The sequence below is a fragment of the Ochlerotatus camptorhynchus genome, unplaced genomic scaffold, assembly GCF_037179485.1.
Source record: "Ochlerotatus camptorhynchus isolate MF236.1 unplaced genomic scaffold, CSIRO-AGI_Acam_v1.1 ptg000401l, whole genome shotgun sequence".
Lineage (NCBI taxonomy): Eukaryota > Metazoa > Arthropoda > Insecta > Diptera > Culicidae > Ochlerotatus > Ochlerotatus camptorhynchus.
In genome coordinates, this window is record NW_027040887.1 from 851,157 (window position 1) to 878,256 (window position 27,100).

The following is a 27,100-nucleotide window of genomic DNA, read 5'->3' on the forward strand; positions in this document are numbered from 1 at the left end:
CCCACTACCGCAGTCACCAATGGGCTACCGTGTCACCAGGCAATAACCATTCATAGGATTACGTGAAAGCCTACGCGTTGGCCAGCAGCACCCCACGGTGTTTAAGCTAGAGCCGGCGGCTCCGTTGACATTCCAAGGCACCTGGATATATTCCCAAGTCCCAAATCATCGGTCCAGGCCGAACCTGACCATTTCATGTTTTATTCATACATGAGCCACGCTGCTGGTGGAATGGTGCACCACTGGCGCTGCTGTCGCATTTGTACCCCATTATTCAACCCCGTGACTTTGACGACCTTAAATCACCTTGACTCGGTTTCCACACTCATTCATCGGGTTTTTGCCTAGCCTTTAGTAGTTTTAAAAATAGGCAAACAATTGAATTATTTAGCTGCAAAATCGATTAGAATCTTCCGGCAATCCGCCGCTGCTGCCGAGTTCAACCGGGAAATGCCTCCGGTCGTCCGTCGGCGACGTAATCAAATCTGTCACGGTGCACCGTTTGGGCTGTGTGAAGCGCTCTGCCGTTTGCATAAAATTAAGATAAAAACACTGCATAAATTTCACCCGAATGTGCCCACACGGTGCTTTTTAATGTAGACAATTAAGAATAGTGCACCGGTCGCAGTGTGTACCTCTAGAAGCATATACTTCCTGCGTGAACGGGCAGAGAAGCTGCGATCCTATCGTTTATGGCTTGAAATTGAATTTCCTGCTTGTTAACAGGCCATCAAAATTGATCATTGTCACTTTGCTGTTGTTGCTGAATGCCAAATGGAATGGAGAAATCGAGCGGCTTCGGGGTGGTGTTTGCATACAATGCAAGGTATCATCATCATCTGGCGGTGTGGTTGTGGTAGCAGTCGTCAAACCATAACACCCTGATGCTTAATAATAGACTCTCATCGGGAAGTTAATTATAGGGCAGATTAAACTCGAAAATTTCTTACTTTATTAAAGCTTTTATTTAGGTTGCAGCTTCAAAAGAAACCCGGAGGTTAACTCCTCCTTCTTCGGGCACTCGGCAAGTGACATTTGCCGCAACGCAACGGTAATAAAATAATTACTGGTCGGAAGCCAGGGGACGATAATTACCTCCCCTTTACTCGAGGAAAACAGCTGTTGCATGGATCAATTTCACTTACCGAGCAGTTTGGACACGGCACCCTGTTGCGTTAGCATATGCTGCGCCAGGTCATAGCCCCGCAGACCGAAGCGGGACAGCTCCAGAAGTCGATGTTGCGACACCAGGCCGGCCAGAGCTTGGGCGTTGGCGGGGTGACCGGCTGCCACAGCGACAGCCGCTGCAGCGCCGAACAGATTCGTCGCCGACTGGGGCAGGTTGCCGGGCGAGGGGAGGTTCGGCGAGAGACCAACTGGAAAGAAAAATAGAATTGGAGAAAATTCATTACTGGATTGAAAGGCCTTGGTGGCTAATATTCGGAGACTGTTCAGGACTGTTCCTAGAAATGCAACTGGACGGATGTTTGCTAAGTCATTTTTAAAATGGTTTTGATTGTCGGAGTTGGGAGGAAATGCTATGCTTATATAATCATGAAGTTTTAGTGCGATAATTTATTAGCCAAAGAAAGTTCTGAAGCCGATAGGTTGATAGTTTTGCTATAGTACGGCAGTGTAAAAATTGAACAGAAGTTAATTTTTTTGGCTACTCTATCTTACGGGAAGGTACAAGGGGTAAATCGAAAATCAAAAAGTGCAACCATCACGAAAAGGTGTAAGGTTTTGAACGCTTATAACTTTGTCATTTATAGATGAAATTTAAATCAAAATACACCAATTGATAGGAAATGACTTTAAAAATCTGTTACAAGTAATGCTTTTCCATTTTTACTATTAAAAATTTAGGAAAAATGTACAAATAGTAATTTTATTACTGTTTTCATAAAATAAAGCCAACCAAGAACATGCAGGTAGTGGGTGTCGATGGAGTGGTCAACTTTGAGTTGAAAAACTTGACTGTTAACTTCTTCGAGCACCTTGCAGCGGTCTTCAGTAAGTGTTAGGGGCTTGGCTGCTTCCCAGCAAGCATGGTGGCAAAGACCAGTTCCAAAAACTATCGCCCCATCAGCCTCTTGACCACCTTCTCAAAGTCAAAATCAAAAAGTTAATACTCAGCCGTCTGCTGGTATTTTCAAATGATTACAACATCTCTCTTAAAGAGTAATTCGGGTCTGGGAAAGGCCACTCTACCATCCACCAACTCGCACGGGTTATTAACATCATCAAGCGGAACAAGCCTGTTTTCAATACATCTGCCATGGCATTGTTGAACGTTGAGAATTCGTTAGATAATGTCTGTAATGATGGCCTCGTGTATAAGTTGCAACGTTAAAACTTCCCGATCTTCCTTCTCAAGATCCTTAAATACTAATTGTCGGGCAGATCATTCCAGGTTTTCTTGAACAGTTCTCATTCTTGATTAATATGTCACCGATTTCATCAGACTCTCTCTCTCTCTCTCTCTAAAAAAAAAAAAATATATTTATTTATTTATTTATTTAATACAAGTATTAAGCGTAGTACAAATAACCACATGTGTTCTCAAAGCTCGTACTACACTGAGAGATGATCAGTTCCGTCTCGAAAATAATTGTTTACATTGATTTTTAAAGTATACGTATGAGGCAGCTTGTTTGCAATTCATAGGCAGTTCATTCCATAATTTCGCAGCACGTTGATGGAAAGAGCATCTGTAGATCTCTGTACGACATCTAGCGAGTGATAAATTTCTTGAGCGAGATGACCTCAAAAATGAAAAGAAATTATGCAAATAAACAGGACCTTCATTCAGAATTTTGTAAGTTTGGGTACATACTCTCAGCTTTACGTAATTTTCATAAGTGCAACCTAAAATCCCCTTGTGATTGATGCCAATATGTTCAAAGCGAGGAATTTTATAAACATATCTTGTAACAGCATTAAATGCAAGTTGTAATTTTCGACTATTATTGGAGGAAGTAGATGTATATAGAACATCAGCATAGTTAAATAGCGGAACTAGAAGACTTCGAGCTAATTTCAAACGAATATGTTTAGGAGTACAGTCTCTCAACAGCACTAATGAATGCAGACCAAAAAATACTTTTTTTGAAACACTGTTTACTTGTGCAGTCCAGTTCAGATGCGAGTCCATTATTATTCCCAAATTCTTAACAACATCTGAATATGCTATTGCGGTATCACCTATCATAATGCAAGAAGCATCTGAAATGCTTACTGATCTATTTTTAAATATGATTGCTTGAGTTTTGTTTGCATTTAATTGTAAGCCGTTTGTTACACTCCATTCACAAATTTTTGAAATATCCGAATTAACACAACGTACGATATTTTGTAAATTTTCGACTTTACCAGAGAGGTATAACTGAACATCATCAGCATAGAGATGGTAAGCACAATAATTTAAAATACTTGGAAGGTCATTGATGAACATGGAAAATAACAGTGGACCTAGAACAGATCCTTGTGGCACACCACTTGTTACATTCAAAAGTTCCGATTTTGTATTATTAAATTCAACATATTGCGTTCGTCCCGTAAGATATGAGGAAAGTAAGTTTACAGAAGTTGTATCGAGATAGAAAAAACTACGTAGCTTCCGACATAACAATTTATGATTGATAGAATCGAAAGCTTTACTAAAATCCAAAAGAACTAGAACTGTTAGATTACGTTTGTCAAGCGCAGTTTTTATATCGTTTTCTATTTTAATCAAAGCTGTTGTAGTACTGCAATGTTTACGATAACCAGATTGTAAAGGACATAGTAACGTATTATGAATCAGATAATCGTTTAATTGTTTAGTCAGAAGACTTTCAAAAATTTTGGAAATAGCAGGTAGGATGCTAATCGGTCTGTAGTCCTTGTTGTTCATTGGATTATCAATTTTGCCAATAGGTACAACACGTGCTATCTTCCAAAGCTGTGGAAATGTTGAAGTTGTTATAATGTGATTGTATAAGTTCGTTATGGTAGGAAGAATGACAACAAGAGTTTTTTTCAAAACGCTGAGTGGTAACTGGTCAAAGCCGATACAATCACTGGACGCGGAATTGAATTCGGTCAGGACTTCTTCATTCGTTACATTCCTAAATGAAAAAGAAGATGACGAGGACCTACCAGCCACAGATTGTTCATCAAAAGTAATAGGAGCTTGATTTGACATGAAGAACTGATTCAATGATTCGGCAGTGATGTTACACACATCACCACCACCTGCTCTACTTTGAGTTTTTGAAAGTCCCAAACGTTTTATATTCTCCCAAAGTTTATTGGAAGAAAGAGAAGGGTTAAGGAGCCGAGAGAAGTAAGTGTACTTAGATTGTTTCACTACACGGTTTGACCTATTTCGCAACCTTGCAAAAGCATTCCATTTAGCTGCGCTGGGTTTATCTGTTTTCCATTTATCATAAGCTTCAGATCGTTTTTGGAAGAGATTTTTGATGTATGGATTAATCCATTAATCTCTCGTAAAAACCGTAAACCAGCTCCTTTCAACTCCAATCGCTTATCGAATACCGCCAGTCAGAACTCGTTTGAAATGCAATCCATCTCCGGCGCTGGACAGCAACCAGCTGATGGTGACCTCCTCGCAGCAACAGAAAACAAAAAAACATTGTATATTCGATTGGGGCACAATAGGCCTCCGCGCGCGCGCAGAAACCCCGAACCTCAAAGTACGAAAATGGACACCTTTGGTCACTGGATGCCACTTCTAGCCGCCACCACGCGGAGAACAATAGGCCCATATATCCTTGTAGCTTCGCACGCCCCAGGCGTGTAAAAATGTGCAACCTTTTGTGTTTTTCATGAGAGACTCCCCCTGCCCTGAAGCCCGTTCTCCGCGCCACCGCCTGCGAAGAAGACCAAACGTCAAAAATTTATTACGTCCCTTCCGAATGGATTTATGCTTCCTTTCTGCTCTGTGCGCCTTCACCTATCACAAACGCACACACACACGCGCAGTAGCACCGAGAGCGGAACTGTTATTATGCTAAGTAAATACAATCAGCATTACGCGCTGCTCCTTTATGCTCTAGGGCGGTTAATATGCACTCGGGTGGGTTTGAGGGGGGATGAAAGGAAGATCCCGTGGGATCGCCGGCCGCTATTTCGCTTCGCGGAACAAATAAAGTCACTAAAAGGCTACTGAATAAATTTGTACCGACCCGAGTCCGGCGGGGTTCCGCTTCTCTGGGGCAATTGTTTTTCAATATGGATACTTTTACAATATTTTTATTAAATTTATTGACATCTGAATGAACAATCTTACCTTCTGGTTAGGCAGACTAAGCGCGCGCGGCTGGAGGGATCAACGGCAGCGCAGGAAGCCCTTACGGATTATTTATGGTTATGGTCGTTTGAGTCGGGCCGAGGTCACTTGCTTCAAGTCGGATGTTTTTGACAGAGACATCTTTATTCTGCGATTGCCGAGATGGGGGTCGGCAGGGGAGGCCAACAACGGATGCATCATGATGGAATTGCAAATGTCCTGCTGTTTTTTTTTCGGGGCCTTCTTCGGCGCAAACGAGGTGACGGTGGCGCTTCCAGATCAAAGCTGACTGACGCAGCCGTCATCGCGTTGTTTGATTATGCTGATTGGCAGCTGCTCAGTCGACCGCGCCTAGTGGGAATTCGAGGTTAGAAAACAGTTGCAGACTAGTTTTGAACTGCCTTTGGACGCGCCCTTGAACTTGGCCCCCATCCCGTACGTACGGTCATTACTCGATCATTAAGGGCTTTGGTTCAGAAATTATACACAATGAGAAACACTTTAGCCAAACCGGACCCCGAAGGACCTCATTAAACCAGTTTCCGGCTGAGTCCGGCTATTGCAGGGGGGAGCCAGGCGATCCGAACCTGTGATCGCTTTCGCATTATCGAACCGCGGGAAAAAGAAACCGAAACCCTTCCTCGTCATTTGTTGCTGAAAGTTAATCGCATTTTAATACGTTTATAATCATCAGCCGTCTCCAGTTGGTTGCTTGCAAACCCAGTGAGTTTGGTTTGCATGTGCAAACTCTAATCGGGGAAAATTGCATACGAGGTTGCAGGTTGTGTGTGAAAGATGGTTCCGAGCGCCGCCACGGGTAGTCCATCTCCGGTAGTTGCTCCGGATCAGAGACAGATAGGAAGAGCAAGTCGCTGGGCATTCGGAGGTTCAAGGGAAGCAAATCGAAGGCGCGCGCATGGACCCGACCCGGGCGAATTATTAACTTCGTATTAAGGCGATCGCTTGCACAAGACCCAGAGAGGGGAACCTCAATAATGACATGCACACATCATCATTATCAAGCTCGGCAAGTTCCTCGAAAGGAACGCGAATGGATTTTCTCATGAACTACTACCACTATGTGTAGGTACTTGACAAGCGATTGCCAGTTAGCCAGTCCGCACTATCTTCGTCGTGCTCGTCGTCGTCGTCGTCGTCTTCGGTTGACTGCTACGGCCTTAAGACGGATATGGACGGGGAACAAGAAAAACGATTATAAATAATTTATTTTGTGCACGCAATAAATCGATGTTTACGGAATGGGCTGATGCTCCAGAATGGTTGATGGCTGGTGCAACGAAATTGCAAGTATGTGGCGTGATTAGCTTCGATGCGGACAAAGTTATGTTTCCGCTTGATACCCAGGTTGATTTCTCCATATATCGGAATAGGATTTATGGGTGAGAATAGGAAAAACTGCAAGACTAGGCGCTCAAGAGCAACTTCTAAAGTTTACTGCTAGAGATTTGTGAGAGATAATCTCCTGATTCAACAAACTCTTACCTTGCAGAATTTCAATGTCGATATCCAAATTCAGAGTTCGCATTCAGGGTTGCTTCCACTCACTTGCTACAAAACAAAATTGTTTTCGGAATTATTCAATCATTAGAAGTAATAGTAATATAGTAATGTAAGTTTCAAGAAAAGGTTGTAAAGTATGTGTTTGACACATGGGTCATTCCAGCTCAAGTGGGTACAGAATTTAAAAAACTGTGTAGTCGATGTCACCGATTTGAGCCAAACTTGGCCAAAACGCTTAAAGGGTGATACGGTCAAAATTTGGTCAATATCAACTTGACGTATTTCTTTCAATTTTGCATTTAAAAAACCTGAACACCCCTCATTTTGAAGGTGTGTGTGTGTAGAATGTTGCTTCTATTTTGATTTTGGAATTCACTCTTCAGTTGTCAAAATGCCGTCCAAGCAAGAAGAGCAGCGTATCAAAATTTTGCTCGCGCATCGCGAAAATCCGAGCTACTCGCACGCAAAGTTGGCAAAATCGCTAAAAGTTGCCAAATCAACCGTTACAAATGTAATTAAAGTGTTTGGGGAACGTTTGTCGACAGCCAGGAAGTTTGGATCGGGGGGAAATCGAAAACCGGAAGCCGCTGAGATGACAAAGAGAGTTGCCGGTAGTTTCAAGCGAAACCCTAACCTCTCACTCCGAGATGCCGCTAATAAGCTGGGTGTATCGTCTACAACCGTGCATCGAGCCAAAAAACGAGCCGGACTATCGACTTACAAGAAGGTAGTGACTCCAAATCGCGATGATAAACAAAATACGACGGCCAAAGCGCGATCCCGGAGACTGTACACGACGATGCTGACGAAGTTTGACTGCGTGGTAATGGACGACGAAACCTACGTCAAAGCCGACTACAAGCAGCTTCCGGGACAGGAGTTTTATACGGCAAAAGGAAGGGGAAAGGTAGCAGATGTTTTCAAGCACATGAAACTGTCAAAGTTCGGAAAGAAATATCTGGTTTGGCTTGAAAAGCAGCATTTTCATAGCTTCCGGGACTATCAACCAAGAAATTTACGTGAAAGAAGGTTTGAATGAACGTCTGCTGCCTTTCCTGAAGAAACACGGTTGTTCCGTACTGTTTTGGCCGGATTTGGCATCTTGCCATTACGGTAAAAAGGCCATGGAGTGGTACGCCGCCAACAACGTGCAGGTGGTTCCCAAGGACAAGAACCCTCCCAACACGCCAGAGCTCCGCCCAATTGAGAAATACTGGGCTATTGTCAAGCGGAACCTAAAGAAGACCAAAAAACTGCTAAGGGCGAGCAGCAGTTCAAGGCAAACTGGCTTTCTGCGGCGAAGAAGGTGGACAAGGTGGCTGTACAAAATCTGATGGCAGGGGTCAAGCGTAAGGCCCGGCAATTCGGATTTGGAAAAGCGGAAGCCTAACTGAATATTTTTCCTGAATTTTATACTAATTGAACTTGAAAAAGAAATTTAATTTGATTTTTTAAATAAACGATTTCACCGATTTACACGCGTTTTCCCTTGACCAAATTTTGACCGTATCACCCTTTATTTTGGCATTCTGAACAAACGCCTTTTATTATTTTGCTCTAAAGGGCCTAGATCCCTCTCTCCTACAACCCTGAATTTTCGAATTTTTTAAAATTTTCAACTTTCAGAAGAGATTACTCCACAGCCAAATAAGCTATTTGTGATCTTAGAACGTTAATTTGAAGGTTTTTGAAGGAGATTGTATCTAAAAATTAAATTATATACTCAAATAAGGGTATTATTCATCCACAACTGAAATTTTATATAGATACTTGCTAATTTATCTGAGTTCATCGTACTTCTAAAGCACAATGGATGTAGGAACGTATTTTTCACTTTTACAATTAAATTATGAACAGAAGTAATAAATGAGCTAGCTATGATTTCATATAATGAGAATTCTGCCCAGAAAATGTGAAAAATAACATCAAAATATTTTTGTGCCATCGGCGTGAAGTAATTCAACAAAAAATAAAAAATATTAAATAGTATTGATTTTCCACTAGAAAAACTAATAATTACCTCTCACTCATCTGGTCATATCTCAAAAACTATGTGTCCAAATCATTTGCCCTTGAAAAAAACACATAAGTAGAAGAGCTTTCCAAAGTGTGGTGAAAATTTGAGCCCAAATTATTAGCATGATTGCAAAGCATGATTGACCGCCCACGGTTGCTGCTCTGTTATTACCAGATCAGCTGCAATTACACAGAGAACCAACAGATGATGTTTGGGACTAACATTCATCCTCAATGTGTAAGAACTGGAGATCTAATATTAAGCAATACCAGCGCCGGCCGTGTCCGAATGCAGGTCAACTAGGGAATGGGAAGGACTGTGTTGACGTGGTACTCGCTGTGAAGGAAACCGAGAAATCCTCTGCGCTTCCACGAGAAATCACTGGGATGTTGGGATGTGGGGAAAGGTTGCACGCACACGCAGGGATCGTTTTTGGTAGAGTGATTATAATACACAAACACACACACACACACACACACACACACACACACACACACACACACACACACACACACACACACACACACACACACACACACACACACACACGCGCGCGCACTCATCCAATTTCTATTTTTAGATCAGGACCCACACTGTGCTAAGAATTTGTTTTCATTAAAATCTAGTGGGTGTAGAATAAGGCAAAGTGAAAAATTGCAAGGAAGGGGACGGGCCTGGGATTGAACTCCCGACCTTCTGCTCAGTAAGCAGAAACGGTAACCACTGAGCTACCGAGCCTCGTCGCGGTGAAAATTTGAGCCCAAATTATTAAGAAATAAAAAATCCCGCACATGGTGACAATAGGCCATTTTTTGACCATTTGAATACCTGCCGGTAATCAGCCTGTTTAATGTAGTTACTATAACAAAAACAAAATCTGGGTACATCTACATTACAAACCTTCAAATTGACGTTCTAGGATCACGAATAGCTTATTTGGTTGTAGAGTAATCTCTTCTGAAAGATGAAATTTAAAAAAAATCTCTGAAAATCCAGGGTTGTAGCCGAGAGGGATCTAGGCCCTTTAGAGCAAAATCAAAAAAGGCGTTTGATCAGAATGTCAAAACAAGCGTTTTGGTCAAGTTTGGCTCAAATCGGTGACATCTACCACAGGTGGTGTACCCACTTGAGCTGGAATGACCCACATACAACCTGTCAATTTCGCTTTCAGAGCGTCGGAAATCAGCGATTTTATGATTCGTGAGTGTTCACTCAGAGTGAGCGCTCACGAGTTGTAAAATCGCTGATTGCGACGCTCTGAAAGCGAAATTGACAGGTTGTATGTGTCAAACACATGCTTTACAACCTCTTCTAGTAAGTTACAAGTTCTACACACTTAGAAATTACTATTTTTACATGAGACGTAATTCAGCTTTGACGTAGATCATGGAACGTAAATAAACAAGGGATGTAAATTTAAGTGTCATCCCAGGAAAGGTCAATATGGTCAATGATCCACTTCAATTCTATAGAAAGCATATTCATAAAAAATCCATGAAGAAAGAGCTGTCGCACGGTATGTTTTTGAGTAAAAACGCAATTGTCCCCTGCTACAGATTCCCCCGAGGGTATTCAGTGGTTCCGCGAGCGTCCAATGTGGTAAATGATTCACTTTAAGTCTATAGAAAGAATATTCATGAAAATCCATGAAGAAAGAGCTGTCGCACGGCACGTTTTTGAGTAAAAACGCAATTGCCCTCTACTGCAGGTTCCCCCGGGGGTATCCCGTGATTCCGAGAGCTGCCAATGTGTTCACTGATCCATTTGAAGTATAATGAATGGCTTTTCATGAAAAACCATGAAGAATTAGCTGTCGCACGGCATGTTTTGGTGTAAAAATGCAATTGTCCTCTGCTCCAGGTTCCACGGGGGCATACCGGAGGTCCCAAGAGTGGCCAATGTGGTCACTAATCCATTTAAAGTATATCAAAAGCCTATTCCTAAAAAAGCTTGCAGAAAAAGCTATCACACGGCATGTTTTTGAGTAAAAACGCAATTGCCCCCTACTACAGGTTCCCCCCGGGGGTATCCCGTGATTCCAAGAGCGGCCAATGTGGTCAATGATTCATTTGAAGTATAATGAATGGCTTTTTATGGAAAACCATGAAGAATGAGCTGTCGCACGGCATGTTTTGGTGTAAAAATGTAATTGTCCCCTGCTCCAGGTTCCCCCGGGGGGCATACTGGATGTTCCGAGAGTGGCCAATGTGGTCAATGATGCATTTAAAGTCTATCTAAAGTCTATTGCCGAGAAACCATGAAAAAAGAGCTGTCGCACGGTATGTTTTGAGTGATTAAATGATCTGCCCGCATTCAGAACCCTTCACCAGAACCGATTCCAGGGAAATGGCCATATCTCGGTTGATTATAGGCCGATTTTAGTTCTTGGCATATGATTCGCTTTAGAAATGGTTCTTCTTTTGTTGTATTTACTAAAAACACATATATTTAACCAGCATCATATATAAAATTTCACTAAAAATTTAGCAAGTTAGACAAGCCCTCCGGAAACCCGGAATATCTCCGGTATCCGGTGACCAGGATTATTTTCGTGGCTACATCGTAAAACAATATTAGCTTTCCAGTCAAATGCTTTTGGAAGATTTAAAACCGGATGATGATGATGATGGTCCCCCCTCTTACCCTTACAAAGGTTTAAGCTGGACGATTTATCTTTAGATAATTGAATATGACATTTTAACCAGGTTAGCAAACAAAATCGAAGATAAAAAAGTAAAGTCTAGTAAAATGCGAACAGGGTTGCTTCCACTCACTTGCTATATATTTTTTTTTTGAATTACAGGGGTTACTCAAAATAACTAGGATAGGCAAATTTTTGGTCAACTTTGGCACTTTTACTTGGATCATATTTGACGAAGTTAAAACACTCCAAAGTTGACCAAAAACTTGCCTATCCTAGTTATTTTGAGTAACCCCTGTAGTTCAAAAAAAAAATATAGCCAGTGAGTGGAAGCAGCCCTGTTCGCATTTTACTAGACTTTACTTTTTTATCTTCGATTTCTTTTTCGTACTCAGTACCAATGCTACCGACGCCAGGAAGGCAGCTCCCACACTTGGACCCTACTTATCGACCCATCAACTCATGAACCGGGGACCAACGGGTTTACTTCCCTTCCGAAGGGAGATTTTCTGCCTCAGAAAATCCCGGTGGCGCCGATTGGGCTTGAACCCTGGCCTTTTGGGCCACCGTTAGACTTTACTTGACCGACGTTTTTGCGAGTTTGAGTGAAGGAGACTCAAATATGAGTTAGATCAATTTGCCGTGTAAATCTGTTGCTTCTTCTTTTATGCGTTATGGGGAGTGGAAAACGGAAAACTCAAATTGGAAGTATAACCCGCATAAAAAATAACCATAAGAAGTGCCTATCCACCTATTCGAAATACCTTCCAACTCTATGCGGTATGGTCTCACCATCTATCATGATATCATTCGTGTGTGGTACCCGTTTATTTGGGATTGTAGTGTAGTTTAAAGTACTGTAGTGTACATTAAGTGTGATGTAATGCAGATTTTCAACAACATTTTTAAATCCAATGCCGGCTTCCGGTTTTCCAAAAACCAAGAACGTGACTTCCGGAATATGATATTGGTACATTCAGGAATCCTTATTGCCGGACTATCCGCGAATAAGGATACCCACAGCTTATGGGATTTTCACTAATAGCGGCTGTGGTGGATTATCTCATTTGTTTCAGTATATAGAGCTATGCTTTCTTGGACAAAGTTGTTGTACTGGGATAGACCAACAAGCCTTGGATTCAGGTTTAATTGGGAACTACACCGCTAGAGACGCTTCACTTTTATGTTACTTATGACGGGCACTATAATATATGGATCATATGTAGGTCCAACATAGAATATTTCGTGATCCTGGCCATATAGAAAGTAACTGTCTTCAGCAAAGTTGTTTAAGTGACAAAGTCTTCTCGGATGGAGGCCACATTAGTTCAGAACTCTCTCACTACGCAGCGCTAGTGTGAATATGAGCTTTCTATATAAGCTGTATCTCAAAATCCTGGCCATATAAAAGGTTACTGTCTTGAGCAAAGTTGTTCTGGTGATCATGTCCTTTTGTTTGGTGTTCATATTAGTTCAGAACTATCGCACTATGCAGCGCTAGTGTGCATGTGAACTTCCTTAATATGTTATGTCTGGAAAGCTTGTCCATATAAGATGTTGCTGTGCAATGTGAGGACACGAAACCGAATAGGGGTGACGTTTAAAGAGACTGTAAATAGATTTCAGACGCCATTTTGAAATCCAAGATGGCGGTCATCGATTAAAAAACTGTCAAATACCCTACAATATGGGTATTTTCGGAAAGAGAACGACGTTTAGAAGCTGGAAATCGATGACAGACGCCATTTTGAAATCCAAGATGGCGGCCATCAGTTTAAGAAAAACTGTCAAATACGCTACAGTATGGGTATTTTCGGAAACGGGATGACGTGTAGAGGCTGGAAATCGATGCCAGACGCAATTTTGGAATCCAAGATGGCAGCCATCGGTTCAATAAAAACTGTCAAATACCCTACAATATGGGTATTTTTGGAAAGGGGATGACGTGAAGAGGCCGGAAATCGATGCCAGACGTCATTTTGGAATCCAAGATGGAGACCATCAGTTCCAGAAAAACTGTCAAATACCCTACAATATGGGTATTTCCGGAACGGGGACGACGTGTAGAGGCCGGAAATCGATTCCAGGCTACATTTTACAATCCAAGATGGCGGCCATCGGTTCAAGAAAAACTGTCAAATACCCTACAATATGGGTATTTTCGGATACGGGATGACGTGTAGAGGCTGGATATCGATTCAAGTCGCCATTTTGGAATCAAAGCTGGTGGGCATCGGTTCAATAAAATCCATATTTTGGAATTTGACAGATTTTATTGAACCCATGCCCACCAGCTGTCTAATACCTTTTATTTTCCGACCGGCAACGACGTGTAAAGCTTGAGTCATTTAATATCTGGACGACACTGTTTATTTTACTACAGCGCTCCTACAGTGTTTCCTCTTTCAGTGCTGAAAAGTTCGTCACAATTCATTTTGTTTAAAAGAAGTTATACTTGATGGAAGCCGAAAATGAATACTGGACACCCACTTGGCAAATCCGACGTGGTCAGGTTCAAAAATCGCGAAGTCGTTGAAATTGGCTAAATCGACCGTGTGCAGTGTTCTCAAACGTTTCCGATCGTCAGGATCATAGCAAGCGTCGTAGTGGAACTAAGGATCGGAAGCTGTTAGGGTTAGGGTAAACCCAGGGCTGTCGGATTATGATATCACCAAGAAATTCAATGCCAGCCAAAGAACACTCAGAAGGATTCTTCAGCGAGAAGGATTTCGATCTTTTCGGGCCAGTAGGCGCAACCAAACAGGACACTGAACCAGAATCTAGTGGCCACGAGACGAAACGTACGTGAAGAAGGGTAATGGGCAGCTTCCCGGACAAAAGTTCAATAAAGCCACTGGTCGAGGTGATATCGCTAGCAAGTTCAAATTTGTTTTGGCCGATAAATTTGCATGAAAGCTTATGATCTAGAAAGGTATTTGCAGCTGCGGACAAAAAACCCAGGTTTTCGTGACAACCAATACGATGGATTCCAAAATGTACAAGCAGGAGTGCCTCAGAAACGTATTCTTCCGTACATTAAGGATCACAATGGACCTGTAAAGTTTTGGCCTATTTTGACAAGCTGCCACTACAGCGGAGAAGTTATACATTGGTATCGAGACAATGTGGTAGATTTCTTCGAAAAGGACATCAATCCACCCAACTGCCCTCAATTTCGCCCAATTGAGAAATATTCCCTTAGCTCAGTCGGTAAAGGCTCCGCTACAAAGCAAGACCATGCTGGAGGTGGCTGGGTTCAATTCCCGGTCCGGTCTAGGAATTTTTCGGGTTGAAAAATTTCTCGACTTCCCTGGGCATAGAATATATGATTGACTTGCCACACAATTATACCAATGCAAAAATGGTACAGGCATCGAAAGCTATCAATCAATAACTGTGAAAGTGCATCTAGAACACTAAGTTGAGAGCACGCAATAAGCTAATATGCGATATGCAATAAGCTTGAAATGCGAAGAAGAAGAAGAAGGAGAAGAAGGAGGAGAAGAAGGAGGAGAAGAAGGAAGATAATAAGAAGAAGAAGAAGAGAAATATTGGGCAATTGTCAAACGAAGAAGAGTGAAAAGATGACTCGGGATGCGACAAAGATGAAGAGATTGTGGAACAAAACGGCCGCTCAATTTAGCCAACAGAGTATCCAAAATATGATGAGTGGTATTCGAAGAAAACTTTGAGATTTCATAAAAATACAATGTAATCAAAATTGTGAAAAATATTAAACGTGATGTTTAATCAAATATTTCAAAGGTTATTTTTCGAAGAAATTTCAAACATTTTTATAATAGATCTTTGTTTACTGATTCAAATACACTTTTTACTGTTTACTGATTAAAATCCATACATTGTATGAAAATAAATTAAAATAAACAAAGGCACAGCCAGAGGAGACAGGGGCTGATGCCCCCCTTAACTCAGAAACACAAAGGCTTTCGGGGAAATGGCGTTCGATGAAATGGCATTCGTCCAAATTTTACATATTAACTTTTTTTCGCCCCTCCCTAACTCAAAACCTGGCAACGCCCTTGTGTATTCCATATTTTTGATAATCATGAACTTAAGAAGATGTTTAAATAATGATATTAAATAGCTAGTGCTTTTCAAAATGTTGATTGACTGATAACAAGCTTGCAGCAGTCTCTAAAATGCTCAAAACGCTCAAGCTAATCACAACTTTAAACTAAGTGGCGCTGGTGGTATAGTGGTAAGCGGGATTATCTCTCACCTCAGCAGGCCTGGCTTCAATCCCAGTCGGCGCCGCCGGGATGTTCTGAGGCATTTTTAACAAAAATTGCAACAACTTCAAGCGATATTGTACATCTTATCAAAGTTCAACTGATACCGTTTGAAAAATTCATGTAAATTTCTGCGAGATATAGCTCACACAAAATTAACGCTAGATTTGGCATAAATTTACGCCTTATTTTAGCAATATTTTATGCAAGCATGTAAACGATATCGTTGTTTATGCCAAGTATAGCCCAAATTAAACGAAGGGATATTTTACGCGATAGTTAAAATTCAGTATGATTTCTGTGTAATTGGTCACTAATTACTCCAGACGAAACTAGAACCGCACTACCGTTCATACTGGCGACAACACTCTGATGAGACAACGAAACCTTGCCCCCAAGCTCCTCCCCTGATCGTATCCTTCGACAATGTACCTCTCTAACCTCGAGTAAGCCGCGAGTATTCGGCCCAACTCCTACTAGACATAGAATTAAGAGAATTTTGTTACAAACAAAGAACAATGAAGTATCGGCTCCGTAAAGCTAACGCGATTGAGCCTTCCAAATAAACGAACTAGTTAAAAAAAAACCCATCTTTCAATGAAATGGTTACAAATTATCCAGAAAATTGGCGTGATTTCAAGAGAAAATTTTACCAACCTTTAACGCATTAATCACAATTTTTTTTATGTATGGAAATTTGTCACTGCTGTTATAGAGCTTGATCAAAATATGTGTCTATATTGCTAGCAGCATTGGTTATCATTTCTGATAAAAGAAGTTGCAACAGCATAAGTAATCGACAACATGTATTCACGTTTAATAAGTCACACGCTTGATCGATTACCGTGGATTGTTGTGATGAGAGGAGCTGGGTGGCCTAGGGGCGACTGTTTTTGCTGTCTGAGCAGATGATTGTGGATTCTATCCCAGGCCTCTTTACATTACTGACTTAATAGGGTCGCGTTACACTTTAAAAGATCACATCATGATCCAAAGTAAATCCTGATCAAGCTGATCCATCTCACTATCAAAGACCTACTTCATATGACAGTCGTGGATTCATTCAACAGTAACAATTGCTGTCAAACTAACAATCCTTCCCCTTTCCGATGACCGTATAGCCAAGGCTGGAACCGTTCTTGATGTACATGATGCACATGTCATCCCACGCCCCATTCATTTAGAACTACGTGTAATTTTTCTGGTGCTTGTCAATCACGGAGTAGCAGCTTCGAATTGTGCGGTCTTCTAAGCTCAAGCTCATTTGCTTCTCGTTCTTTTTTTCAGATCAACAAATTTACTTTGGTTAGTGTAAAATTATGATCATTTTTGAAATTCTAAAAATTTGGCTTGTAACCAAAATTCGATTTTAAATTATTTAAGGTGATTCCTTGAAGCGTCCAACAATGGCCGTCATGATGGCTGATATGCCCTATCACTTCAAGTTTCCTAGAACACAATCTCGGGCACTGCTGTGACAATGCTGATGAAATTGGAATTGCTTGTCCAGTTTCAGTTTCATTGCCGTATGTTTTGTGAGAGCTGATATGTGAGCTCTTGAAATTTCGAGATGGTAATGATATTGATCATAGAAAGTTTATGCAGCGATTCACCTTAAGAAACATTTCCATGTCTGACTATTAGGAAAACAAAGTTTATTTATAATAATATATCTAAAGAAATATTCTAGCAAGAATAGCAACAGAAAATTCAATCAAGTGTTGAAGACGTAGAGCTAAATAAACAAATAAATTGATCCTTGATAGCTGTACCCAACAAGAGGTCTAGGGATATAACTAGCATACACATAGAGCCAATGTGTTATAAGGAGAAAATTTGAATCACGTGTTGACCTTCAATAATCAGGTAATCCTTTTTTTTGCTTCACGAAACCAGCCAACCGACACTAAAGCTCATCAAACAGCAACTTGTGCATGTTGACAGCCAGTGAAGCCATCCAAAAACTTCTATTTTGATACCTTTTCGTACGCTCCTAGACAACAGCAACAACAACATCAAAAACAACAGCGTGCCTCCTTCATCATCGGATCACACAGACACCCAAAAACGCACTCATTGCTTAATCAGGCTGAAAACAGGAAGTCGTAAAATGCGAAAGTCTCCTTCAATTAAACCCAAGTCGAAGCAACAACAAAAAAAAAATGGGACACACAAAAAACACCGACAACCATACGCACATCAGTTGAACAGGTAGCAGTAGCAATGAGCAGTCCCCGGAGGGACACACAACAAGCAAGCAAAAGTGGAACGGAAGAATCCCGTCGTCGCCGTCGTCGTCCGAACGGTTGTAGACGTCGTGTATCTTAAAATTGATTATCGAAAGTGACGATCGCCAATCAACCAGATGCGAATCCTCTCGGGGATTGATGAACCCTCGAAAGAAAACAAAAAACTTGGATCTTTGCCTTCGTCTAATTTATTAGAATTTTGAACCTTCGTTGGTGGTAGAGGTCGGTAGGCAGCGAGGCCAAGATGCGCCGATGCGCAGACAACCGGAATTCGGTTGACATTGTGGTTTGGTTTTTGTGCGCGCAGTTCTGCACTTTTCAATTGTTATTTTCGGGCGGACATTTTCGTCCATTCCGGAATGCAGTGTGGTCGGTCGGTCGGTCGGGGGCTATCTCGGCAATCAGCTATCGGGGATCTTGCTCCGGTCCAAATTTGGCTGCGCGATGCGAGGGCATTTTGATCGATTCGCGCCAAAAAAGCACCGATAGTCGAGTAAATTCAGCGCCGTGCGGCGCTGTGGGCAGTTTACAGTCGGCGGTGACGAAACAATAGGATCACAGGAGCGGAGCATTGGCACGTAGGATTCGGTTTTCACGCAGCTGAAGCGACACGATTACAATTATTAAATTCCATAATTCTGGATGGCGGTGGCTTCAGTAGAATTTCCGTCGGATCCGTCGGATATCACGTCGGATACGTGATGATCGCGGTAAATAGAAGAATCCGTGGCACCGCTAATGGTGCAATTGGAACGTGTGAACATGCGCATGAAATGTAACACCGCTGACAGTTTCGTGCGTGGTTATCTTGAACCTGGGTCTGTGGACGGGGGTTTCACTGGGAACGAGATTGCCAATATGTCTTAGGAAGGTAAAATAAACGGTTCATTTCCAGAACAGATAGCAAAAACAAATTTCAGACTCGGTCATCTCTGACTTGCATAAAACGTTGAATGGTTTAATATGGGGCTAATTTTAATTTGAGTTAAAATTTGGCTATTTTAAAACTTTTTAAACAAAATCATAACTTTTTTTTTAACAAGGTTCAAATCGCGCGAATTTTACAAATTCGACATTTTCAATAAATCTAAGCAAGAAATCAGCAATTAAATTTGAAACTGCGTCTGAGAAAAAAATCCAAACTAGTGTAACAAGTTTAAATTAGTGTAACAAGTTTAAATAACCAGATTTAGTGTATTTTGAATATTTTTTTTATTTATTTAAAAACATAGGGGAAATTAATGTAGATAATGTCGGTCTAAATGCCCCTAATTTGGGCCCATACATAAATTCAGCAATCGACTAAATTTTCAATACCGACCAAAAATAGCCATTAGTACAGTTCCAATGGCAAGTTCATCTAGATAAAATTGATAAATAGCTGATTTTTTGCGATGGGCCCAATCTTAGATCCATAGGCCAACATTAGAGCCATTTCTCTTATATTATTTCAAAGCTTTTAAAATGCTGCAACACTTAAATTTGGCAAAAATTGTAGAACAACAACTTTTTGCACTTTTCAGATTCCAATGCATGTTTGTGGGTGCAAAGATTGTGTCTACTTTAGCAAATTTGCTTAATTGTTATCAATGAAAAATAAAACAAAAAGAGGGCTGCCCTTTTAAAAGATGTTTTAAGAATGTTTTATGGTGGTTTGTGAGATAGTTTGAAAGCCTGGTTTCAAGGTATTGATCTATAAACTTTTTTCAAGATGGTTGTAGATTTAATGTTGTTACTTGGGCGCATTACCCTCTTATCTTCGCTGGAGAATCCTCTAAACGAGCCTGAATTTCCTTGAGATTTTTTTTGAAGATTGCTTGGGATTGTTTTAAATACTATAGGAACTTCTTTGAAGAACCTTAGACCATGCTTTAAGATTCCTCTGAACTTTCCTAAAGATCACTCAAAACTTGCCTGAAGTTTTCTCGTAATTTGCCTTAAGTTTCCTCGAAACTACTATGAATTCTTTTGGAAACTTTGTAAAGTTCTCTCAGAACTTCTTTAAAGCTCTATGAATATACCTGAAACTCTTCCCACATGGTTTCTCTTGGAACTTTTCACAAGTTCCCTTGAAACTTTTCACAAGTTTCTTTGGAACTTAACACAAGTTCCCTTAGAACTGTTTACAAGTTCCATTGAAACTGTTCACAAGCTCCCTTGGAACTATTCACAAGTTTCCTTGGAACTTTTCGCAAGTTCCCTTGGAACTTTTCACAAGTTCGCTTGGAACTTCCCAAAAGTTTCCTTGGAAGGTCCCAAAACTACCCTTGGAACATCACGAAACTACCCTTAGAACTTCCCAAAATTTCCCTTGGAGCTTCCCAAAAGTTCCCTTGGAACTACCCTAAATTTCCTTTGGAACTTCCCAAAAGTTCCCTTGGAACTTCCCAAAAGTTCCCTTGGAACTTCCCAAGGGTTCCCTTGGAACTACCTAAAATTTCCCTTGGAACTTCCCAAAAGTTACCTTGGAACTTCCCAAAAGTTCCCTTGGAACTTCCCAAAAGTTCCCTTGAAACTTCCCAAGGGTTCCCTTGGAACTATCCAAAATTTCCTTTGGAACTTCCCAAAAGTTCCCTTGGAACTTCCCAAAAATTGCCATGGAACTTCCCAAAAGTTCCCATGGAACTTGCCAAAAGTTCCCTTGAACCTTCCCAAAAGTTCCCTTGGAACTTCTCAAAAGTTCCCTTGGAACTTCTCTAAAGTTCCTTTGAAACTTCCCAAAAGTTCCCTTGGAACTTCCCAAAGGTTCCATTGGAACGTCCCAAAAGTTTCCTTGGAGCTTCCCGAAAGTTGCCGTGGAACTTCCCAAAAGTTCCCTTGTAACTTCCCAAAAGTTCCCTTAGAACTTCCCAAAATTTTCCTTGGAGCTTCCCAAAAGTTCCCTTGGAACTACCTAAAATTTCCTTTGGAACTTCCCAAAAGTTCCCTTGGAACTTCCCAAAAGTTCCCTTGGAACTTTCCAAAAGTTCCCTTGGAACTTCCCAAGAGTTCCCTTGGAACTTCCCAAGGGTTTCCTTGGAATTCTCCAACAATTCTCTTGGAACTTACCAAAAGTTGCCTTGGAACTTCCTTAAAATTACCTTGGAACTTCCTAAAAGTTCTCTTGGATTTTCCCAAAAAAAAATCTTGTAAGTTCCCTTGGAAGTTCTCAAAATTTCCCATAAAAATCCCTTGGAAATTCCCAGAAATTCCCTTTGAACCTCCCAAAAGTTCCCTTGGACCTTCTCAAAAGTTCCCTTGGAACTTCCCAAAAGTTGCCTTGGAACTTCTCAAAAGTTCCCTTGCAACTTCCCAAAAGTTCCCTTGGAACTTCCCAAAATTTCCCTTGGAACTTCCCAAAAGTTCCCTCGGAACAACCCAAAAGTTCCTTTGGAACTTTCCAATAGTTCCCTTGGAACTTCTAAAAAGTTCTCTTGGAGCTTCCAAAAAGTTCGCTTGGAAATTCCCAATAGGTCCCTTGGAACTTCCCAAAAATTGTCTTGAAACTTCTAAAAAGTTCCCTTAGATTTTCCCAAAAAAATTCTTTTAGCTTCTTAAAAGTTCCCTTGGAGCTTCCCAAAAATTTCTTGGAACTTTCCAAAAGTCCCCTTGCAACTTCCCAAAAGTTCCCTTGGACCTTCCCAAAAGTTCCCTTAAAACTTCCCAAAAGTTCCCTTGAACCTTCCCAAAAGTTCCCTTAAAACTTCCAAAAAGTTCCCTTGGAACTTTTAAAAAGTTCCTTTGGAACTTCCCAAAATTTGGATCTTCCCAAAAGTTCCCTAGGAACTTCGCAAAAGTTCCCTTGGAACTTCCCGAAAGTTGCCTTGGAACTTCCCAAAAGTTCCCTTGTAACTACCCAAAAGTTCCCTTGGAACTTCCCAAAATTTCCCTTGGAACTTCTCAAATGTTCCCTTGGAACTTCCCAAAAGTTCCCTTGGAACTTCCCGAAAGTTCCCGTGGAACTTTCCTTATGTTCTCTTGGAACTTCCCAAAAGTACCCTTGGAACTTCCCGAAAGTTCCCTTGGAACTTCCCAAAAGATCCTTTGGAACTTTCAACAAGTTCCATTTATAACTTCCCACAAGTTCACTTGGAAGTTCCCACAAGTTCCCTTGGAACTTCCCAAAAGTTCCCTTGGAACTTCCCAAAAGTTCCCTTGGAACTTCCCAAAAGTTCCCTTGGAACTTCCCAAAAGTTCCCTTGGAACTTCCCAAAAGTTCCATTGGATCTTCCCAAAAGTTCCCTTGGAACTTCCCTAAAGTCCCTTGGAACTTGTCAAAAGTTCCCTTGCAACTTCAGAAAAATACCCTTGGAACTTCAGAAAAATACCCTTGTAACTTCCTACAAGTTCCCTTGAACTCCCCAAAAGTTCACTTGGAACTTTCCAAATGTTCCCTTGGACTCCCCAAATGTTGACTTGGAACTTCCCAAAATTTCCCTTGGAACTTCCCAAAAGTTCCCTTGGAATTTCCCAAAAGTCCCTTGGAACTTCCCAAAAGTTCCCTTGAAACTACCCAAAAGTTCCCTTGGAACTTCTCAAAACTTTCCTTGGAACTTCCCAAAAGTTCCTTTGGAACTTCCCAAAAGTTCCCTTGGAACTTCCCAAAAGTTCCCTTGGAACTTCCTTAAAGTTCCCTTGGAACTTCCCAAAAGTTCCCTTGGAACTTCCAAAAATTTCCCTTGGAATTGTCCACATGTTCCCTTAGCATTTCATTAAAGTTCCCTTGGAACATACCAAAAATTCCCTTGAAAGTTCCCAAAAGTTCCCTTGGACTCACCAAAAGTTCACTTGGAACTTTCCAAAAGTCCCCTTGGAACTTCCCAAAAGTTCGCTTGAAACTTTCCAAAAGTTCCCTTGGACTCCCCAAATGTTCCCTTGGACTCCCCAAATGTTCCCTTGGACTCCCCAAATGTTCACTTGGAACTTCCCAAAATTTCCCTTGGAACTTCCCAAAAGTCCCATTGTAACTTCCCAAAAGTTCTTTTGGAACTTTCCAAAAGTTCCCTTGGAACTTCCAAAAATTTCCCTTGGAATTGTCCACATGTTTCCTTGGCATTTCATTAAAGTTCCCTTGGAACATACCAAAAGTTCCCTTGGAAGTTCCCAGAAGTTCCCTTGGACTCCCCAAAAGTTCACTTGGAACTTCCCAAAAGTTCCCTTGGAACTTCGCAAAAGTTCCCTTGGAACTTCCCAAAAGTTTCCTTGGAGCTTCCCAAAAGTTCCCTTGGAACTACCCAAAAGTTCCCTTGGAACTTCCCAACAGTTTCCTTGGAACTTCCCAAAAGTTCCTTTGGAACTTCCCAAAAGTTCCTTTGGAACTTCCCAATAGTTCCCTTGGAACTTCGCAAAAGTTCCTTTGGAACTTCCCACAGGTTCCTTTGGAACTTCCCACAAATTCGACTGGAACTTCCCACAAATTTCCTTGGAACTTCCCAAAAGTTCCCTTTTAACTTCCCACAAGTTCCCTTAGAACTTCCCAAAAGTTCTCTTGGGACAGGGACAGGGAGCGTGAGCTTTGGCTTGTAGATTAACAAGCGAGAGTTTATTCTCTCAGGAGGGCTCAAAGAATCAGATTTGAGAATGATTTTCCTAACACTGCTTCTGAGCTTCTCTCGAAGTTCCCTCAGAGATGTTCAAAAGTTGCCTTGGAAAGTTTTAGCTGTTCTTGGTAACTTTCCAGTAGTTGCTCTTCGAATTTCCGATGTGTTTCTTTGAATTCCCTCGGAACTTGCTAGCAGATCTCTCTGAGCTTCTCAGAGTTTCTCTGGAATCTCCGTTTCAGCAGTTTCTCGGGACTTTCTTATACGCTGATTCTACAATTATGGATCATCCACAATTATGGATCACTTGCATTTGATTAACACACTTGTTTTTAGCCAATGCATAATTGTGGAGTCAGTGTAGTTCGTTTGGAATATCTCAGCAGTCCCCTCCCCCCTTCCCTTTCACCGGATCTTCTCCAAAGTTTCCTTGGAACTTTCCAGAAAAACTCTCTGAGCTCTCAGAATTTCCCTTTGAACTTCCCAGAAGTCACCTTTAAGCTGCTTAGAAATTCCTTTGGAAAATTTAAGCAATTCCTTTTTGGGATTTCCTAAAATTTTCGTCGAAGAATATATGAAATTCCCTCGGAGATCCATAGAAGTTCCATCAGTGCTTCACAAGTGTTTCGTTGCTTTCCAGCGGCTCGCTTAAAATTTCCCGGCAGTCTCCTTCAAATTTTCCTGAAGTTTCTTCGGACCTCCTCAGAAGTTTGATTGAAACTTCCCAGAAGGTACTACTGAGCTTTCAGAAGATCCTTTGGAGCTTCTCAGAAGAACTGAGAATTTCAGAAGGTCCTTTGGAATTCCCAGAAGTTCCCTCGAAAATATTCTGGAGTTTCTCGTATCTTTATAGCAGTTCCTTCGGAACTTCCCAGCAGTCACATTTAAATTACCCAGAAGTATCTTGGGAGCATTTCAGATGTACCCTTGGAGCTTTTCAGAAGTTCCTTCCATAGAAGCACGCTTTTTACAAATATGTTGTAGACACTTCTAAATATGCTACTTACATTAGTCATAAACAAGTTGCTGCGACTTTTTGAGAAGGAATTGTGCTATTCAGATATTGAACTTCCCAGAAGTTCGTCTGAGCTTCTCTGGGGATTCATTCGGAGTTTCTTAGAAGTTCTCTCTGAGCTTCTCGGCTGTTCCTCGTATTGTTTCAGTAGTTGCAGCACCTTCTTCGGAACTTCTCAGAAGTTCCCTCCGAGCTTTTCAAAAGTTCACTCGGAACTAACAGCATTTCTTCGTAACTTTCCATGGCTGTCTTTGGAATTTCCCAGAAGATTCTGATCTTTTGGAACTGCACTGGAAATCGTTTAATAAATGCCAGGATTTCGCTCAAAATTTCCCAGAAGTTCCTCCGGTCCGGTCCGTTCTTGCCAGCTTCTGTAGAGGTTTAAAGAAGCCATTGTCAATGCCATGTAATTCCTTCGGAACATCTCAGCAGTTGCTTAGGGCTGTTTTAGTAATTGCCGCCCTAAATTCTACGTCATTATCCTAATTTCACAAGGTTGGTATGCAGCACTAGGGGAAATTCGGTTTCAAAAAATATCAGCTTAATTGAAGAGAATCCTAAGGATGGTGGCCACGTTTCACTGCAGGACTTTTGATGCCCTTATCCGGATTCTACAAGATTCCTGTCGATCCACGAGATGGAGTCGATCCACGAGATGGAGTCGATCAACGGTGGCCGTGTTCCGTAGCACTACGTGGCATTGTTTATTCACACAGCCCAATGTCATGGCTACCCATGTGCACATAACATGTGCCTTTGTTTGGGTACGGAGAAGCAAATCTTTGCAATTAATTCGTCACTTGATATCTGTCAACACCTCCAGCAGCAGTCACTGGCTTAACTCTAGAAGGAATATAGCATCGTGAGAGTTTACTGCTGCACCCCTCAGCTGGGGACTGTTCTTCTATTCATTCTACTCGAGGTGAGAAATAGTGCAAGCTCAAGCCGCCACTCTCACAGCCGGTAAGTAATAGGAGCAGAACGACAAGCCTCCCAGCCCCCGAGTCGACTGGTGCTGACTGGCCAGTTCTTTATACTTTAAACGAGTTCAAGCTTTAAATTTAAAAGTTATGCATACGACATTAGTGTAATCCTATTTATGGCCTCTCCCGATGGGAAAGGGTTCTGCGCGTGAAGGGGAACTTCTCCGAAAAGAACCCTGCAAGTGCTGCTGAAATATATGCCCGGCTATTTGTGACCGAGTGGAGGTGTTGAGCTGGCCGTCGTCGTCGTCGTCGTCGTCATTGACACACACAGTGGGTTCAGCGTGACTGACTGTGGCCAAAGCCAGGGCTTTGTGTGCAGAGCGGCGAGAGTGGGTGCGAAGTGTTGGCCACGTTGTTGACACTTACTCACTCTTGCTCGGGCCCCGGGAGTCCGTTGTCCGTTCCGACCGAGTTCGACGAAGGTGTGAAAATCATACAATCGATAAAGATTTAAGCGTGGTAATAAAGAACGAAGTGGAAAAAAGAGGGGGTTTTGAGGAAGGATTGGACATCGATCCTCGTGAGTGAGGGTGGGGGTTGGGGGAGTTGAAAAATAATGCTCATAATAAGTTTATCGTAAATAATCGCTTTCGCGCAACGAGGCAAAGGGATATCGGTGCAAGTTGGACTGCTGCTAATCGCGATATATTAATTAGCACTGCCACTACTGTCACATACGCGCGTTGCGGAAGGTGAATACAAACAGAAACCGGCATCGAGGGGAGAAAGAGTAGAGGGGGGGGGGGGGGGTGCTTGACGTGAACACCTTTATTCTCTCTTTCGCCTCGTTGGTTGTGCGGAGCTGAGTGAGTGGTGGATGAACGACACGTCGATGGGGTGTTGGGTTGCAGCTCCGGTCAGTTGTAAGGATGTTTCTCGGAAATTTGAAATTAGTCTAGATTTACCGGTCGGTACGGCGAGAGCCACAGAGAAAGACAACAACGGTTGGAAAAACAAACGTTCGATCGTTGATTGGGTGCTTGGCGATGGGGGGAGTGGAGGACGACGAGGGCTTTGGGTGGCTACTGCTGTAGTTTGGTGTGACCTGGTTTCGCTGGAAAAAGAACATAGCTATGGAGGTGTTTGAAGGTCGTTGAACGGGTTAGATTGTGGGAAGCCATTGTCCGGGTTTGGATATCAGCTGTTTTCTAACGACGAAAGGGGGATGCAACAATTTCTTGGAAATGGATCTCAGACTCAAACTTTGGCGATAAATGGTGTGAACAAGAAAATTCATACCATACATTTGAATTTGTTTTTGAATTCCAAATATGCATCAGTTGGCTGATTAAAAATCTCCTCGCTTTTCCTTAAAAATCTGCTCGAATATAAGGAAAATCGACCAAAAATTTACTCAGTCTTTGCGTAACTTACGTTTTTTTGCAAATTTATTTGAACGAAACTCAAATTAGAGTTGCTAAACCAGAACATTTCAACACCGTAGATGGTGATATTAACCCACACGAGCAACGTGGCAGCACAAGCTTACGATTGCTTATCTTACGGCAAAATCCTGCAACTTTCCTCTGCTAAGCCGCTCAAAGGTAACCCAATTTCCGCCCTTTTGCGATAATCCGAACATCAACGCCATTCCACGCCCGTATCAAAG

General features: G+C 41.7%; 1 protein-coding gene across 1 annotated transcript in view; it reads right to left on the reverse strand.

Moving 5' to 3' along the window:
• LOC135710743 (paired box protein Pax-6-like) overlaps positions 1-27,100 on the reverse strand; it is a 208,380-nt gene that overhangs the window by 125,960 nt on the left and 55,320 nt on the right. Inside the window, exon 2 of the mRNA XM_065233409.1 lies at positions 1,146-1,376. Coding sequence (XP_065089481.1) covers positions 1,146-1,376 — 231 coding nt within the window. The remainder of the gene's footprint in view (positions 1-1,145; positions 1,377-27,100) is intronic.